The sequence below is a fragment of the Ixodes scapularis genome, unplaced genomic scaffold, assembly GCF_016920785.2.
Source record: "Ixodes scapularis isolate PalLabHiFi unplaced genomic scaffold, ASM1692078v2 PGA_scaffold2__306_contigs__length_199485367, whole genome shotgun sequence".
Lineage (NCBI taxonomy): Eukaryota > Metazoa > Arthropoda > Arachnida > Ixodida > Ixodidae > Ixodes > Ixodes scapularis.
In genome coordinates, this window is record NW_024609857.1 from 189948798 (window position 1) to 189964709 (window position 15912).

Genomic DNA, 15912 nt, shown 5'->3' on the forward strand with positions numbered 1-15912 from the left:
GTTCCCCAGAGTCATGGCTTCCCCAAGCTCCAAAACATATTTTACCTTAAGCAACGCATCTTTCCAGATTAACCACGATTTTAGCAGACCTATGCTGCGGATTGATAGATATCTACGAGCCACACACCCCTCAGTATGTGCAATATTGTTTACAAGGTCCATAAGCTTCTGCACTGTTTTACTGAATCAATGCCTCGAACAAAAAAGGTTCCTTGGCAGCCATTCAAGGCCAATAGGGGATCCTTGAGATTAAAAGCTTCGAGAACTCCCGCAATACAATACACTAAAATCCTTAATTCTTTCACTTTTGAAAATAATGGAACTTAAAGATCACATCAGCCAAAGAGGCTCGTGCATGGTACATGGCAGGTGCTAATGCTCTTTTTAACACAAAGGTATAATAATCATAAAAATTACAGTTATAATTATCCAGATTTTTACGAGGAGAGCAACGAACATTCTGCTAAGAGATCTGCTTCCTACCGAAAGCTTGGCTTCCCATTCCGAGGCATCTGGGAAACGTGTCCCTTTTTCGAGTTCGTTTTAACCCGGGTCTGCTACCTCGGGGCTTGGTTTCAGATATTGCGCCTGGAGACACTTGTGTGAGATACATAATCGTTTGTGATGGGTAACAAGATTAGTATTCGGAAATTTGTTTCTTTCTTATCCGTCTAATGTTTGAAAGGCTAGGTACTCTACTTCGAAGATGCGTGACTCAAGTTTGGAAAAACACCCGGCGAAATCAGCCTGGTAGGCAGTTACTCTCGTCGACCACAAATTTAGCTGAAATCAGCCCTAGCGAAAATCCAACACGCCCATCACCTTCTAAACTGGCTGCAACTCCCCAGCTGTTCAGGGTTCCTGTGCAGATGTTTCGTGTTTATTTTAACTTGAAACATTCTTTGGCTAGGTGTTTGGCATTTCGTGAAGTCTGGATAAAAGCGTGGCCACGATGCTTGACATTGATTGGTTGACGTGTGGGAAAGGAGGAGCGAGGTGTTTGATGCCGATTGGTTAATGGGGAGGTCATGTGACCATGGGGTAGGAGAGGAGGAGTGAGGTAGGCAAAAAATAGTTCAACCATATGTACACACCGAGGGAGAGGGGCTAGAGAGTATGGAAGGTTCTGGAAGATTGCACGGTTTATCAGTCCGATGAGCGGTAGTATCGCTTCATTCTAGGAACAACTGTCAAGTGCACACGTGGTATGCATTAAACTATCCGATGAAGCGCATCCTGAATGTAGTGTACGTGTCTGGCATCTGAAATCTCAGAGTACCGCTAAATGTTTCTGATGCTAGAACATATGCAACGCAACTGCTTAGCAATTTGCCATAATTTTGTTTTCTTCGCCCTGTTTTGAGATGGTTGACTTCAATCAATCAGATTGCTCATTTAGCATATTATTCCGAAGTTCAAACGGAGGTCACAGAATATGCTACCGTGAAATACCGGGCATGTCCCCACGTGCCAACAAGCACCCAGCCGCTACTCCTGAAACGTTTGAACAAAGAACATACCAAGCACCCATACCAGACTTCCGAGCACACCTAGCTAACCGAGATGCTCCTCCGTATCACGCGCATGCTGGTGCAGTGCAGTGAATCTTGACGTACACATGCCGGTGCTAAGCGGTAAAGCCTACCTACCCTAGCTTGTGCCCCTTCTGCTCTTGAACCGAACGATTGCCCCAGTTCCTTCAGATTATTCCGAGATTATCTCCGACTTTTAATTGGGTAAATGCTCGGCATTTTGTGGCTCTCTGGGGTTATTCGGTGGCACTAGAATGACTAAACAAGTTTCGCTTCAGAGTAATAACGCTTCAGCCATCGTAGCACTTTTAAGACCCTCGCTCCCAGTTGTCAGAAACATTGTCTGAAATCGCTACGAGTACTTCTTCGCCCTCTAAAAATGTTAAAACAAATAGCAACGGATAAAAACGGTGTTGCTTGAGCTTTTAGACACCGCATCTAAAGTGTAAGAAGCCGCGTATTTCAAATCATGACGGTCGACGATTGTGCCCACTCTACACCGAGCAGCAAAATGGCGACATCCGCGAGAAAAAGGAGATTGAAGTGAAGATACACTAGGCCAGAGACCCACAAAGGGGGGGTCGCGGGGTCCTCGGAAAGACGGGTTTTTGTTTAATACGGGGTGTTCCAAAAAAACATTTACGGGTTTTTTCTTGCCGCACAAAAATGAACCATGCATAGCCAAACGCTTATTTTTTCCCCAAACCTAGCGCTAGCAGTCCAAACCAGATGCGAGGGTCTCAGAACTAACCGTTATCTCGTTCAAAGAAGTTTTAAGAGATTTTCAGAAAATGCCAACGAAAAAAATGGCGGCCGACGGAGCTCTTGAGTACGCAAAAACTGGCCCCATTTTTCCGTAGAAATTTTTAGAAAATCACTCGGAACTTTTGAATGAAATGGCTATCTCTGAAATTTTGACGTCTGGTGCGGACAACTAGCAGCGGAGAACGAGCGTTCGGCAATGCATAGTTTATTTCTGCGGTAAAAAAAACATCATAAATTTTTGGGGGGACACGTCGTACGACTGGAAGGGACATCAGGGGGCTTGAAAAGTTTGTACACCTCCGCCCTAAGCCACAGGTTTTCAAACTCGGTCCGGAGAAACGTGGGAGTTCCCCAGAACACTCTCGCGAGTTCCTCAACCTCGTAAATTCTCTCAACCGCCCCCAGACCTAAACTAAAGTGCTTTCCCAGTTCAAGCCCAGTTGGCAGCAGCGACGGCCAACAGTTCATGGCACTAAACGCTGAACCACGTATTTGCAGATATCTTGTGCTGCTGCCTCGTCTGTATCATCGGGCAAGGTGCAGGACCGTCGCATCATCTCGGAAACTCTGCTTATCCGTCTGCCCTGCCACGTGCCGCTACGGACCAATCACCTCGCGCATCTACTGGCCTGCGCCGATTACATCATCGAAGCGGTAGCGTAAAAGGGGACCACCATCGACACCACCGTCATTTGGCAGCAGCGACGGCCAACAGTTCACGGCACTAAACGCTGAACCACGTATTTGCAGGTTGGTTCATTATCCTGTTGTCTGACGTGGTTTTTTTTTTTCATTTCTTCTGTCGCTGCTGCCATAGTGTATAGTGTATTGTGCTGGTTTGTTCTGTTTTTGTTTTGTACCTACGATATGGCAAAGGATCTCACCAAAATGTTCACTGAGTTAAAAGAGGACTTAAAGAAAGAAGTAAGAGCGCTGAAAGACTCGTTTGATAGAGACATCCGAGCTGATTTACGTGAAGTTAAGACTAGCATGGACTTCATGAACGGCCAATTCGAACTAATGAAAAAGAAACTGGACGAAGTTCTCAAGGAAAACGTAGCATTAAAAAAGGAAAACGAAGGCCTTCGTCAAACAAATGCAGATTTGCAGAAAGAGATGAAAGAATGTCAGACTAGGCTGCTTCTCTGCGAGCAGTACACGCGAAACGTAAACCTAGAGATTAAAGGCATTCCAAAATGTGATAACGAACAACTCGGAACCGTTCTGACCCAAATCGGTGAGATCATCGGTGAATCGATAACGCACTCCGACATCGAAGTGTGTCATCGTGTACCGACGCGTATCGCTGGAGAAAGCAACATCATCGTCCAGTTTCTAAACCGCCGTAAACGCGATGCTGTACTTGAGAAGGCAAAGAAGAGGCGTATCACTTCTGTTGATCTTGGCCTCTCGCCGGCTTTGCCAGTTTTTGTAAATGAGCACTTATGCCCAGCGCTCAAGCGTCTGCTTGGCAAAGCTATCGGGAGGAAGCGAGAATTTCACTGGAAATTTGTCTGGGCAAAAAATGGAAAGATATTCGCCCGGAAGTCTGACAGCACGCCTATTGTTCAACTTGTGAATGAAGATGATCTCGTCAAAATTTGCTAGATATTGATGTAAATGACTGTCTCGCCAAATGGAAATGCGGTATCACGACTGTATTTTGCCATCCGATGTAATGAAATGCTTACAAACTAAGAACGCTCTTTCTGCATTTCACCTCAATGTGCGCTCTCTCAGAAATAAAGTGGATACATTTGACACATTAATTTCTCATTTTCCATTTCAATTCGACGTCTTTATGCTAACAGAAACATGGTACCATGACCACGATGATATGTATGCCTTGCAAGGCTATACTCATTTTTATTTAAATCGTCAGGTGAAACGCGGAGGAGGTGTTTCCATCTACGTTCGGCAAAACATTAGGTGTGAACTTCTAGCAAGGTATACTGAAATGACAGATGATTTTGAAATACTAACTGTACGAAGTAACAACTTAGTTTTCTCAGTAGTATATAGACCGCCATCGGCGTGTTTTGATAAGTTTAGTTCGTTTCTAGATAGGTATCTTGAATTTATATCTCTAAATAAATTAACCCTTTTTCTTGGTGGAGATTTCAATGTGAACACACTGTTACACTCGACTTTATCATCGCAATTAGATAACATCATCAGTTCCAATGGCTTCGTGAATGTGATCCAGTCTCCCACTAGAATAAATATTTCCTGCTCCAGTGCCCTTGACCTTTTCGTTACCAATATTAGCACAGACGTCCATGACGCTGGTACAATAATTAGTGATATTAGCGATCACATTCCTATATTTATATCCTGTGGGGTTGGCGCTTCCATAGTGAAATCAAATAAAGTATCATATGTTTTTCAAAACATATCCGAGCGCAATTTGGAAAATTTCAGGGTTCAAATTTTGCGCACTGATTGGGGCCCAGTTTATTCTGAAACATGTGCAGATGAGGCGTATAACACATTTATTAGCATCTTTAGCAATGTCTATAGCTCGAATTTTCCCTTATTAACAAAGACAGTCTCTAAAAATATTCGGAAGCCCTGGATCACTCCTCTGCACCTGAAAATGTTAAAAAAGAAGAATCGTTTATATAAGTCTTTTTTAACGTCAAGAGATCCCGATAAACTGATAATTTTCAAGCAATTTCGTAACCGCCTGACATCTGAATTGCGGAAAGCTAAACTGGAGTACCATACACAACTTTTTAACCGAAATTGCAAAAAACGACCAGAATTAGTTTGGAAATCCATAAATGAGGTGTTACACCGTAGTAGACCGCGTAAAGCTATTGGTGAACTTTCTGTTGACGGGAAAAACGTTTCTGGGGCATCACTAGCAGAACACTTCAATAAAGTATTCGTAAACTTAAGCCCGCCGCCAAGTAATGCTAATGCCTTCAGTTTTATACAAGATATAGTACACGAAACAATTTTTTTAGAACCGACTGATGAACACGAAGTATGTTCTATATTTTCGGGTCTTAGCAACAGTAGTAGTTGCGACACAGATGATTTACAAGCTAGACCCGTAAAATTTGTTATAGATATCATCGCCTCTTGCCTGGTGCATATTTTTAACCTTGCCTTGTCACAGGGGACGTTTCCTAGTAGCATGAAATTAGCTAAAGTATCAGTCATATTTAAAGGAGGAGATAAAAATCTACCGACAAACTATAGGCCTATCTCTATACTTCCTATATTTTCCAAAGGATTTGAAACAATTATTTTAAAACGCCTCGATTCTTTCTTTGCTAAACATTCTGTGATTTCGGATTTTCAATATGGTTTTCGCAAAGGAAAGTCAACTGAGTCTGCATTGCTTCAACAAAAAGAAATTATTTTGAAAAATATAGAAAATCGCCTGTTTACCCTTGGTATATTTATAGATTTTAGCAAGGCGTTTGATTTCATAAACCATAACATACTACTTGATAAACTATACTGTTATGGAATACGTGGTGTAACTCTGTCTCTTTTACATTCCTATTTGGAGCACCGCAAGCAATGTGTTGTGATCGATGGTCATACATCGCCTTTTCTTAACATACGATGTGGGGTTCCCCAGGGTAGTATACTAGGGCCAATGTTATTTAATGTGTATATTAATGATATTGTAAATATAAACAAACAAATAAAATACATAATATACGCTGATGATACCAGCCTATTTCTTGCCGAAACGAGTGTTGAAAAATTAATCGTAGACGCAAATGATGTTCTTAGCCAGTTCCTTATATGGTCCAACAACAATGGCCTTAAAATTAACATTCAGAAAACGAAAGCTATAGTTTTTCGACCAAAGAGCAGGGCTCTGCCAATTAATTATAATATTACAATAGGCAGCGTACCAATCGAGTTAGTGAAACAACATAAAACGCTTGGAATAATTTTTTCTGAACATCTTTTGTGGAATGATCATGTCAATTATCTTGTTACGAAGCTGTCTAGGGTGGTTGGAGTTATGTCACACTGCCGCAATATTTTCCCAGTTAACGTGAAATCACAAATCTACAATTCACTATTTCAGTCTTACATTAATTATTGCCATCTTGTTTGGGGGACAACTACACAAACAAACATAGAAAAACTTACTTTACTTCAAAAAAAGATGCTTCGTCATATTGCCAATGAGCACTATCTCGCTCACACCAAACCTTTGTTTGCCAAATATAAAATAATTAATCTTGATAAGATGTATGACTATAGATTACTGCACAGCTTTCGTTTTTCATCTCCTGAGCATGCTTCGCTTTTATGCAAGATGTCAGAGCTCTCCGAACATCCTCGTAGTTTCAACACCCGTCTTTTCGAAAAATGGATAGTACCACGAGCTCGTACTAACTATACTTACCAGTCAATTACATATCGTCTACCTTTATTACTTAATCATTTTCTTAATAATAATACTGATATATATCAAATGGGAAGGAAATCATTACTTATGCATTTCTTGTGAATTGTTCCGTGAAATTTCTTGAGCATATTCATACCTTTGTATAAGTTTTGCATTTTGTACAGTGCTGTTAGAAGTTATGCGTTTTTGTGCGCCTTGTGTTGTTTTGCGTAATTTTCTTCTATATGTAGCTGTATATGTTTTCAATCTGTCACAAGTTCTGCGAATAATTTTTTTTTTCTTTTTGTATAATGCTGTTAGAAGTTGAATGCGTGAAGTGATTACTCAGCGTATTTTTGCATGTAATATCCTTTTGTGTTCTGGATGGATGTCCTGCTGACAAATTTTAGACGGGCCCCAGATCTCGTCAAGCTGCCACTGGCAGCTTTTTGTCTAGGGTCTCCGTTGGCTTAAAGGCCATAAATAAAACGATTGATTGATTGATTGATTATTAGTTCTAAGCCACCCAATCATGCATATACCTATGAACCAAACACTCACTGTTACATTCACAACTGTTCACAAGCTCCGTAGACTTCTGAACTGCTTTGTCGCATCGAGGCCCGACACCGGGAATGGCTCCTCGACCGTGGGTCAAGGCAGATGAGGATTCCTCGAGATTAAAAAACAACCGCATCTCCACGTGGTGAATGATGTTGATTGGGGCGAAGCTCTGGTCGTGCTTGTCTGCGTAGACGCTGAGCCGCAGCATGCCGAGCCTTTCGTTCGTTTTCATCCATGTCACGCTGCGGTCAAATGCTCAGATGCGTATATAACCACGTTCCATACCACACATTCTCTTTCTGACATGGATGAAAACGAACAAGAGGCTCGGCATGCTGCGGCTCACCGTCTACGCAGACAAGCACCACCAGAGCTTCGCCCCAATCAACATCATTCACTACGTGGAGATGCGGTTTTTTCTTTTTTTATCTTCCACGAGCACGGGAGCACAGGAGCGCGTGAGCTCACGAGCAGGAGCACGTGCACCTGACGGCGGACAAACATATGGACATGGCTAGCCCCAAAGGAGCTGTGCCCCAAAAAATTTCAGCCTTTCCACTCTGGTGAAGAAGGAAGATCAGCGAAGCTGTACTATGGTAGGACGACCTCAAGGACGACGCCTAGAGGATGACGTCTAGGACGACGTCTAGAACGACCTCAAGGACGACTTCTAAGACGACATCAGGGACGACGGCTAGGACGACCTCAGGGACGACGCCTAGGACGACCTCAAGGATGACCCCTAGGACGACCTAAAGGACGACTTCTAGGACAACCTCGAGGACAACGTCTAGGACAACCTCGAGAATGACTTCTAGGACGACTTCGAGGACAACCTCTCGGACGACGTTGATGTATAGGAAAACCTAAAGAATGATGTCTAGGACAATCTCAACGACGACCTCTAGGACAACCTCGAGGACGACTTCTAGACAACACCTAGAGAAATTCAGCCTTTCCACTCCGGGGAAAACCAGAGTGGAACGGCTGGAAAGGTTGCCGCCATCACTCATAGATGGTGGAAGCTGTCTAGAGTTTTGTGTAGAGATTTATTTGTCCACGGACACGGTACTGGGGAAACTAGCCCTTTACAGCTCCGCTGTAAAAAGTTTGAGAGCCCCCACTCTAAAATGCAGTCTATTTAGTGGCTCTGGGTCGGGTAGCAACGAGCAAAACTCACCGGCAGCCGCCGGCCCCCGGCAGTCCGCGAGGGGCGGGGAGAGCGCCTCTCCGCCCCGGAGGTGGGCCCTCCCGACAAGCGGCACCACGGCCGAGTCCGAGGCCGTCCTCGCCTTGGGTGTCACCACCTCCACCCTCCGCTGTGCCTCCGCCGCCTGCGTCCCGCCCTCGTCTGCCGCCCCTCCATCTACAACGGCCAGCTTGCCGCCCGATGTGTGGCAGCCGGGGTCGTGGGAGACCGACCGCGAGACCGCGTCCTTCTTCTTGGAGCCCCCGAAGAAGGGGATGCCCCCGGCCACCAGGTCCTGGATGCTGACGGGCGCCTTGGTGACCGTGGGCGAGGCGCCGCTCACCGTAGCCCGCCGGTGGATGGCGGCCCGCGAGCGCGGCGGGAACACCTGAGCCCGGATCGAGGGCACCACCGACGCGCTCGCGGCCACGGCCGCCGCTGCCGCATGGGCTGCCGCTGTCTCGTCCGGCAGAAAGGCCGAGTCGTCGTCTTCCACCTCGCGCAGGACTCTGCGTGGCGGGGGAGGCAGCAGACGGGTGTCAGTCCCGTACGCGATGACAAAGTGCAAAATGCTTAGGCGTGTCTTCGTCGTATTAGAAGAGATTGAAGACGTAAAGCATGCAGTACTAATGAGTTGGGCACGTGCTGCGTGTATGTGACGTCGCTGCGACGCATTACTTTTGACCAACGTGCGTGTCACGTGACATTGTGATGTCACAAGACTTGTCGTTGAGCTCTCATGTCGTGTGATTTCAGTGTGTCACGTGACACGATGTCGAGTCACATGACATCATGGTGTCAAGTTTGGGTGTCATGCGACATCATGGTGTCACGTGACAAGATGTCAAGTCATGTGACATCATGATGTCAAGTGACGCGACATCATTTCCTGCTGTCACGTGACCATGTCGGTCAAGCGTAATGTGTCGCTTTTCTCGCGAGACCCAGCCCTACGACACATTCTGCATGAAAGAAATGAAATTAAACTGCGTTTATATGCAGTAATAGGCCATATGCGAAATTTAGAGCGCCATCTAGTAGCGCGCCGAGAACTACGTCCGCCATCTTGTTAGTGGCGAGAAAACGAAACCAGAGACCCGACCGGCAAAGACCCCATGTAAACAAGCGACCGCGCTTCATGCAAGAGATGCGATGCCAATGATTGCTGCGTTCCGCTGCGGATGCAACGATAAACCTTCGATTCATGCATGACGTGAACGCAAACGTGAACAGGGTTCACCATTTTGCCTATTTTTATGTCACTTGAGACGCAGCTTTTGACAAAAACAATCGGTGACAACGCGAAGAAACATGCGGACGTTATCGCGCTGCGTGAAGCCATTTACAACTATTGAACTGAGCCCTAATCTTTTTTTATAAGTTGTACCAAATTTGTTTATGACCTTTTTTTTATATTTTATGTGCGTTGTAGTGTCGGCCTGCCTTTTTCTTGATGCACAAGCAGCTCAATGCATGCGGACGAGACCAAGGCTGTTAAGTGAGGCAAAAAGTTGGCTGTTTTTATAATCGACGCCACCAACCATAATTGAAGATGCGTACGGTTAACAGTGGTATGGTTAGGTCACGGTGTAGGTTACGTTCATCGCAGTGGCTAAAATTCCATTTTACAACCTCCTTTTCTTTTTTTTTTTCTTTTTGTCGCAGCTGAGGTAGAAATTTTGTTTTTTGCAAAAAAAGTTCGGCGGTAGTTTTGAGAAAGTCACTGCAGTTATTCTGCCAGGGTTGAACAAGTCTTCATTAATAGCGCAACATCCGTCAACTGTGCTTGAGGTCAATGCTATCTGAAGCCAATTTTAGCCCTTTGCAACGCTTGCAAAATATTGCTCTGGGCAGTTTTTTTTTTTAGAAGAACACAGAGTGTTCCACGAAAAAAAATCTCCGCCAGTAAGAACTAAAAAAAAAGGGAAAAAAAACTCATTTTGAGTTATGTATTTGCGTGGAGCAGTATACCGCTAAACAGTACGACTTCAAGCCTATTTGCATCGAAAAAGGAATTAAAAGTGTTCTCAAAGATGAAACGCATGACGGCCTATAGTCCTTTCGGAGGCCTGTGCACACGCTGGCGGCAAGCTTCCACAGCGAAGGCGTAGGGCTTGGTCCGCTGCTTTGACGGTTGTCGCCAGCGTGCAGAGGCCTCTGAGAGTTTTGTCAGACAGTTGCGGTAGGTTATTTAAACTGCTCGTCCACATAACATGGTGGAAGGCGGAAAACAGTTGCTGTGCAATCGCACATTGCCCGTGCGGCTGTCTCCGATGCCTCCACCATGCTTCGGTACCGACAGCGCTTGCCAACATTAAAATGGCGACACTCTCAGTGTTGTCAGACCACAAAGCAATTTCGCATAAGGTCTATTGAAAAGACATCTTAAAGAAATTTTCACGTATCTATCTCAATCCTACGAAAAAGCCAGCAGACACGGGACGTGCGGCACGTTTTGATCTTCTCCGACCATTGGGGCAAGAATGTTTTTATCGGCAATGTGAGCATGTACGTTAATACCCAAAATTATAAGATTGCCTCTCTCGTAACAAAAAACAAATGAAGCATTTTGATCACACCCTCTTCTCGTGTCATTCGTGTCGGTTATCGGACAGAGACACTTGCAGAGGGCTTGCTTGCAATTGTGGCCATATAATCTCTATGCCAATCGTGAGGCCTTTTACAATCGCTGTGCCAATTGTGCGAGGTCACACAATTTCGTTTGTGAGTGCCTGGCGTGTATTGGATTCAAGAGCTGCATCTGTGTTTGGTTTCGAATTTTATTCCCAAGACTGGAACAAAACCCGATACAAGCACAAATCAAGCCGTACTTGGCTTCAGGCTCACACTTAATCGCACGAGACTCACTTGAAGCGACTAAAAATTGATGAACGCGCTCGACAAGGTTTCTAAAAGACTCTATTTACGCTTCCATAGGCGCAAATGAACGAATTCTGTGACCTCAAAGCGTTCAGTGTCTGATATTTTGTAGGAAGCCCAGGATAGAACAAATGGGCAAGGCACGGGAGTCAGTACACTTGGTTTAAAAAAATTCAATACCATGCACGAAGCGTAAGTGGCGAGTTCCGTATTTCCAAACAGCTCGACTGCCAAGACAACAAGTCAGTGGTAATTGGGATAACCGGCGATACATCGGGGAATTATTCTTTCACTTTGGCAAACTAGAGCTCAGAATATAGACACTTCCCACTTTAAAAGCAAGGAAGGGATATTACTTTATGTTTACATGCACTCGCTTTTGCAAATAGAGCATTTATGAAGTTCACAGTTCTTTTATCCTTTAGTCTTTAGGAAGCTATTAAATTACTAAATTACTAAAGACTGTACCATTTCATGGCAGAGAACAGACCTAGGCAGCACGGGGTCAACTGCCCTACAAGCCAAGCATGCTAGATGTCAAAGTATGAAATAATTTGTATGAATTAATATAATGAAAAACCAGCAACTTAGAGGCCAAGGAAATATCTATAGAAACCATGAGTCACAGAAGTTTGATGTAGAGGTGTCTGCAAAGCACTGCGCCATTTGAATTGATTGGCTAGCATCAGCAAGGTGCCAGAAAGCTTACTAGCAGGAGCTTAAGAACAGGCTATGAACACTGGCTACATCAGTAATTCTAAATATTTGTTTTAAAGGGGTTGTTGGGGACCATGAAACTGCTGCAGGAGCCACAGAAAGGACTCTTTTCTTTGAATGAAGGTGGCAGTAGTTGCCAGCCAAACTCACCGAGGACTGGAGGGCTCCTGCTGGATTTTGTTTGGGAAGACCTCCTCGATGTTGACGGCCGGTACCCCGTTCTCAGGCCACATGTGCACCTTGCCGTAGGTCACCTTCTTCAAAGGAATCCTGTAGGGCCTGAGCACAATGACCTGCAGGGAGAACAGAGGATGGTTACAGTATATATAGCACACATTGGAACATAGAGGTATAGGAAGCTTCTGGAGGCGAAATGACGCCACCAGAGGTGAAGCCAGAAGTGTGGAGGGACACGTTCCACACTTCTGGCTTCAGGGCTGGTGGCGTCATGTCACCTCCAGAAGCTTCCTACCCTCCATGCATTGGAACATCAAGCTCTTAGATAAAATCCTCTGTGCTCAAGACTGACAGCCTTGCCCGTGAGAGTCTGTTGCAACCGTTTGTGCTGTACGGTCCAATGCTTTCGTAATAGACACCTTTGCTGCAAAAATGCCCGTTTAACGAAGTAAAACTAAGCCCTGGCCACTTTCCCATAAATTTAATGGGACAACCACAAACCACTACTACTAGATATTGCCGATTAATGAACATTCCCGTTTAACTAACAAAATATGCGGCCCCAAAAGGCGTAAATGACCACTTCTATTATAAATTTTTGGGGTGTGAAGTAATCAATTCAATGCAAATTACTGTACTAGAGTAACACACAAGTGACAAGTCATGGAGCAAACAGCTTGGAAGGATATTATGCAGACTGACAAAAAACATTCTAAATGAATTTGGTTGATCACACTGACCGGCATCAAAGGAACTGCAATATTTGTTGGCAAACTCTGCGGAGAGGACAACAAGGCAGAAATGTCCCCCAAAAAAAACTGAGCTAGGCTCTATGCATTCAGCATAACATAAGAAACAGCATTAAAGAGAAAGGTGATACTGAAAGGAACCTGAAAAATGGACTGGGTGCAGGATAGGACACGCACAAAATACAGTCACCAACTATTTTTTGAACTCCGCAGGGACTGAAGAAACATCCGAATAATAGAGCAGTCCGAAAAATAGACAGATAATAAAACTTGCCTTTATTACGTCTAAGCGGGATTAAAATGCTGTCAATAATGCCTTGCTTCAGGTTATGCCTCTGCTTGCATTCAGCCACTTTCTATTAGCACAAGAGTCGCTGCCTTCTTTTCTAGGGTTACAGTTGAATACTTTCTGCGCTTCTTAGCGACACTTTGCGGCAGCGGAAGAACAGATGGGGCCATGACGTCCAAGCCAGCATAGTCCAAAAACATGATTCACCGAGACGAGATGAGAGGTGCAAGTCCATGACTGCAGAACGGCAAATGAACAAAGAAAAATGGTAGCAACAATGATAATAATGATGCGCAGCTTGAGAAAAAAAAAAGCCATAGCATAGCATCCCCTATACTACTCCGTTTCACGATAACTTGGTGAACTGTGGAGGCTGCGGCTCTTGGGACCCAATAAGGGCGTCAGAGCAAGGCTCGTGACAGCACTCCATGGTTGAGGTCATGGAGGCCTCGTTACCGCCACAGCAAAAGCATTGTCTGCGACAAAAAGTAGTTCTAGGCTTCTTTGTCTCTTAATGGTAACTGAAGTTGCGCGATTGCATCCCTATTGGAACAACAGGAAAAAAAGACAAAGACATGTTACCTTCCAACTTATACTTATTTCCGATGAACCCTTTTCTGAGAACAACATGGTTTTTTAATGATGTTTGAATGATCAAAGCCCTGTAATCAACCGTTTCCACTCCAAATTTCGCCCTTGCATTAGCACCCACAACAGATTCGCCAGTAACTTGAGCGTATGGTTGCCTCATGAACTGTTCCCGAAGAGCTCGCTGCTCTAATGGACGGCAATGTTGCAGCAGAGCACGTTCATCCGACGCTGGTTGGTTTCACAGCAGATGACTCTTGGCCAGCAGACGACAGCCGGTGCGTTTGGGCCTCACATTTGGCGCAGTGACGTACACGCTTCCGTGACGTGGTAACACGGGCCTCGCTCCGACGCTCTTACTGGGTTGTGAGGGCCGTAGCTTCCCCGGTTTGCCAAGTCACGGTGAGACAGAGTATAGCGGTAGGACCTAGCAGTACTGGAGTAGCGCTGCCGAACCGAGCCAATCCATGTGCACCCAACATACAATCTAAAATGGCAGCTTCTCGGCAGTGTTTTCCGTTGATCGCTCGCGTAAATTTTGTCCGAAAAATCGAACTTTCGGACTTCAAGCTGTCTGAAACATTGGCCGGGAATTATATACATTATTGATACCGTCTAGGTCACGGCTCCTCCTTTAGGTCCGAGGTATGAAACAATTCTGAATTATCGGCATCCGAAAAATCGGTTGGCGACAGCACCTATCCCATTATGCATGTTCCTTTCACTTTCATGTTCGTTTGTACATCGAGCATTTCCAGTAAGCTGAAAACGCTCTTAGCTGAACCAGATGACTGGTGAGGAGCAGAGAGCCTCTCCTGGAAAAACGCAGGACGTCGATGGAAATTAACGCAGGACGAGTGCAACTGCGTCCTCACCTGGCCCAGAATGTTAGTGTGCCTGGGCCGTTTCTTCAGCGTAAGCAGGACCTCGGTGGGATGCTCCTGAAGCATGTAGACCAGGTGCTTCAGCTGCCAGCCGACCTGGAGATGGGGGGGAAGAGAACTGGCATTAGGATCCGAAAACGATCACGAAGGAGCCAAAGAAAGGCTCGACAATTGTGTGGGAAGAATACCGGTGTAGCACCCTCTCCCAGCAGCTGCTCTCGTGGAATATTCAGTGCACAAAAACTACCGGGTGTAGGGGTGCTCTTGCCCACGCTCGTTATGCAATAGCTGGCCAAACACATTCCGTGGTCAGCAAGTCACAGCAGCGCAGCGACTGTGCTCAGCTTTACCCCTCGAGCAAAAAACAAAATTTAGTTTTCAATGTTTAGACAAGATGGGTCAACCTGCCGTAGTACGGTGACACTGGTTCGTGCTGCCAATGAGGAATTTAGCAATTGCACTGCAACCGCTAGCCCAGGGCCTTAACGTATATCTCGAAGTGGTGATGAGGATTGTTTGAGGATTGAAGCCAAGCGACCTTGTGTTCTGCAGTGCAAGTTTTCACTCCACATGCTCCGAGCCTTTGTGTCCTAACGGACTAGGCCACCCATCTCTAATGACCTTAAATGAGCCTTGGCAACTGTTCCCACAGGATTACAAAGTTCGAGCACCACTCCCTGTGTGAAATGTGACGCATAAGCATTCCTCAGGAGATGACAGCACTAGACGATGGCAGTCTACAAAATCCTACGCGCACGAAGAGCCACTCGTTCCCAAGGGGGTCCTGCTGCCATTGGCACCCACTCACCACCGTCTGATAGTTGATCTGGACAATCTCGTCGCCGACGTCGACCTTGCCGCACCGATGGCTCGGGCTCTGAAACTTCACTCCGCCAACAATGTGTATTCCGGAGTAGGACGAGTTGATCTGCATGCCCTGTGACCAAAACAAACAATCAGATGTCATTCTTCCAGAGCCAGGGAACACTCAGAGTCAACCAAAGAAGCTATAGTTCCAAATCAACTTCTTGCATTCTACAGCATGTAAACTAACGCTTCTGAGGCAATTTAGACAGCCCGCAATAATTTGCGGGCTGTCTAAATTTCTCAACGTACCGTGTTTCTCAACGTACCGTGCTGCAATTTACCACGGAGGTGCAAGCAGGAGGTGGAAGTTTACGATGATAAAATCGAGGAATGAACCTACCTCGTTCA

The 15912-nt window shown here is 45.3% G+C and overlaps 2 protein-coding genes across 4 annotated transcripts in view; one reads left to right on the top strand and one right to left on the bottom strand.

Moving 5' to 3' along the window:
* The window catches only part of LOC8036084, a 140858-nt gene that overhangs the window by 22511 nt on the left and 102435 nt on the right, over window positions 1-15912 (bottom strand). For all 3 annotated transcript variants that reach the window (XM_040208378.3, XM_040208379.3, XM_040208377.3), the window contains 4 exons: window positions 15506-15634; window positions 14689-14793; window positions 12161-12303; window positions 8405-8922 (listed from right to left, as the gene is read on the bottom strand). In XM_040208378.3, the coding sequence (XP_040064312.1) occupies window positions 8405-8922; window positions 12161-12303; window positions 14689-14793; window positions 15506-15634 (895 nt within the window). The remainder of the gene's footprint in view (window positions 1-8404; window positions 8923-12160; window positions 12304-14688; window positions 14794-15505; window positions 15635-15912) is intronic.
* LOC115325325 lies at window positions 6072-6783 on the top strand. Its single transcript, XM_029986047.4, has one exon. The coding sequence runs from the start codon at window positions 6289-6291 to the stop codon at window positions 6781-6783; it is 495 nt and encodes a 164-aa protein (XP_029841907.4). The 5' UTR covers window positions 6072-6288.

Excerpts from the sequence above, each read along its gene's own strand:
- LOC115325325 (XM_029986047.4), top strand. The coding sequence starts at position 6,289 with ATGTCACACTGCCGCAATATTTTCCCAGTTAACGTGAAATCACAAATC.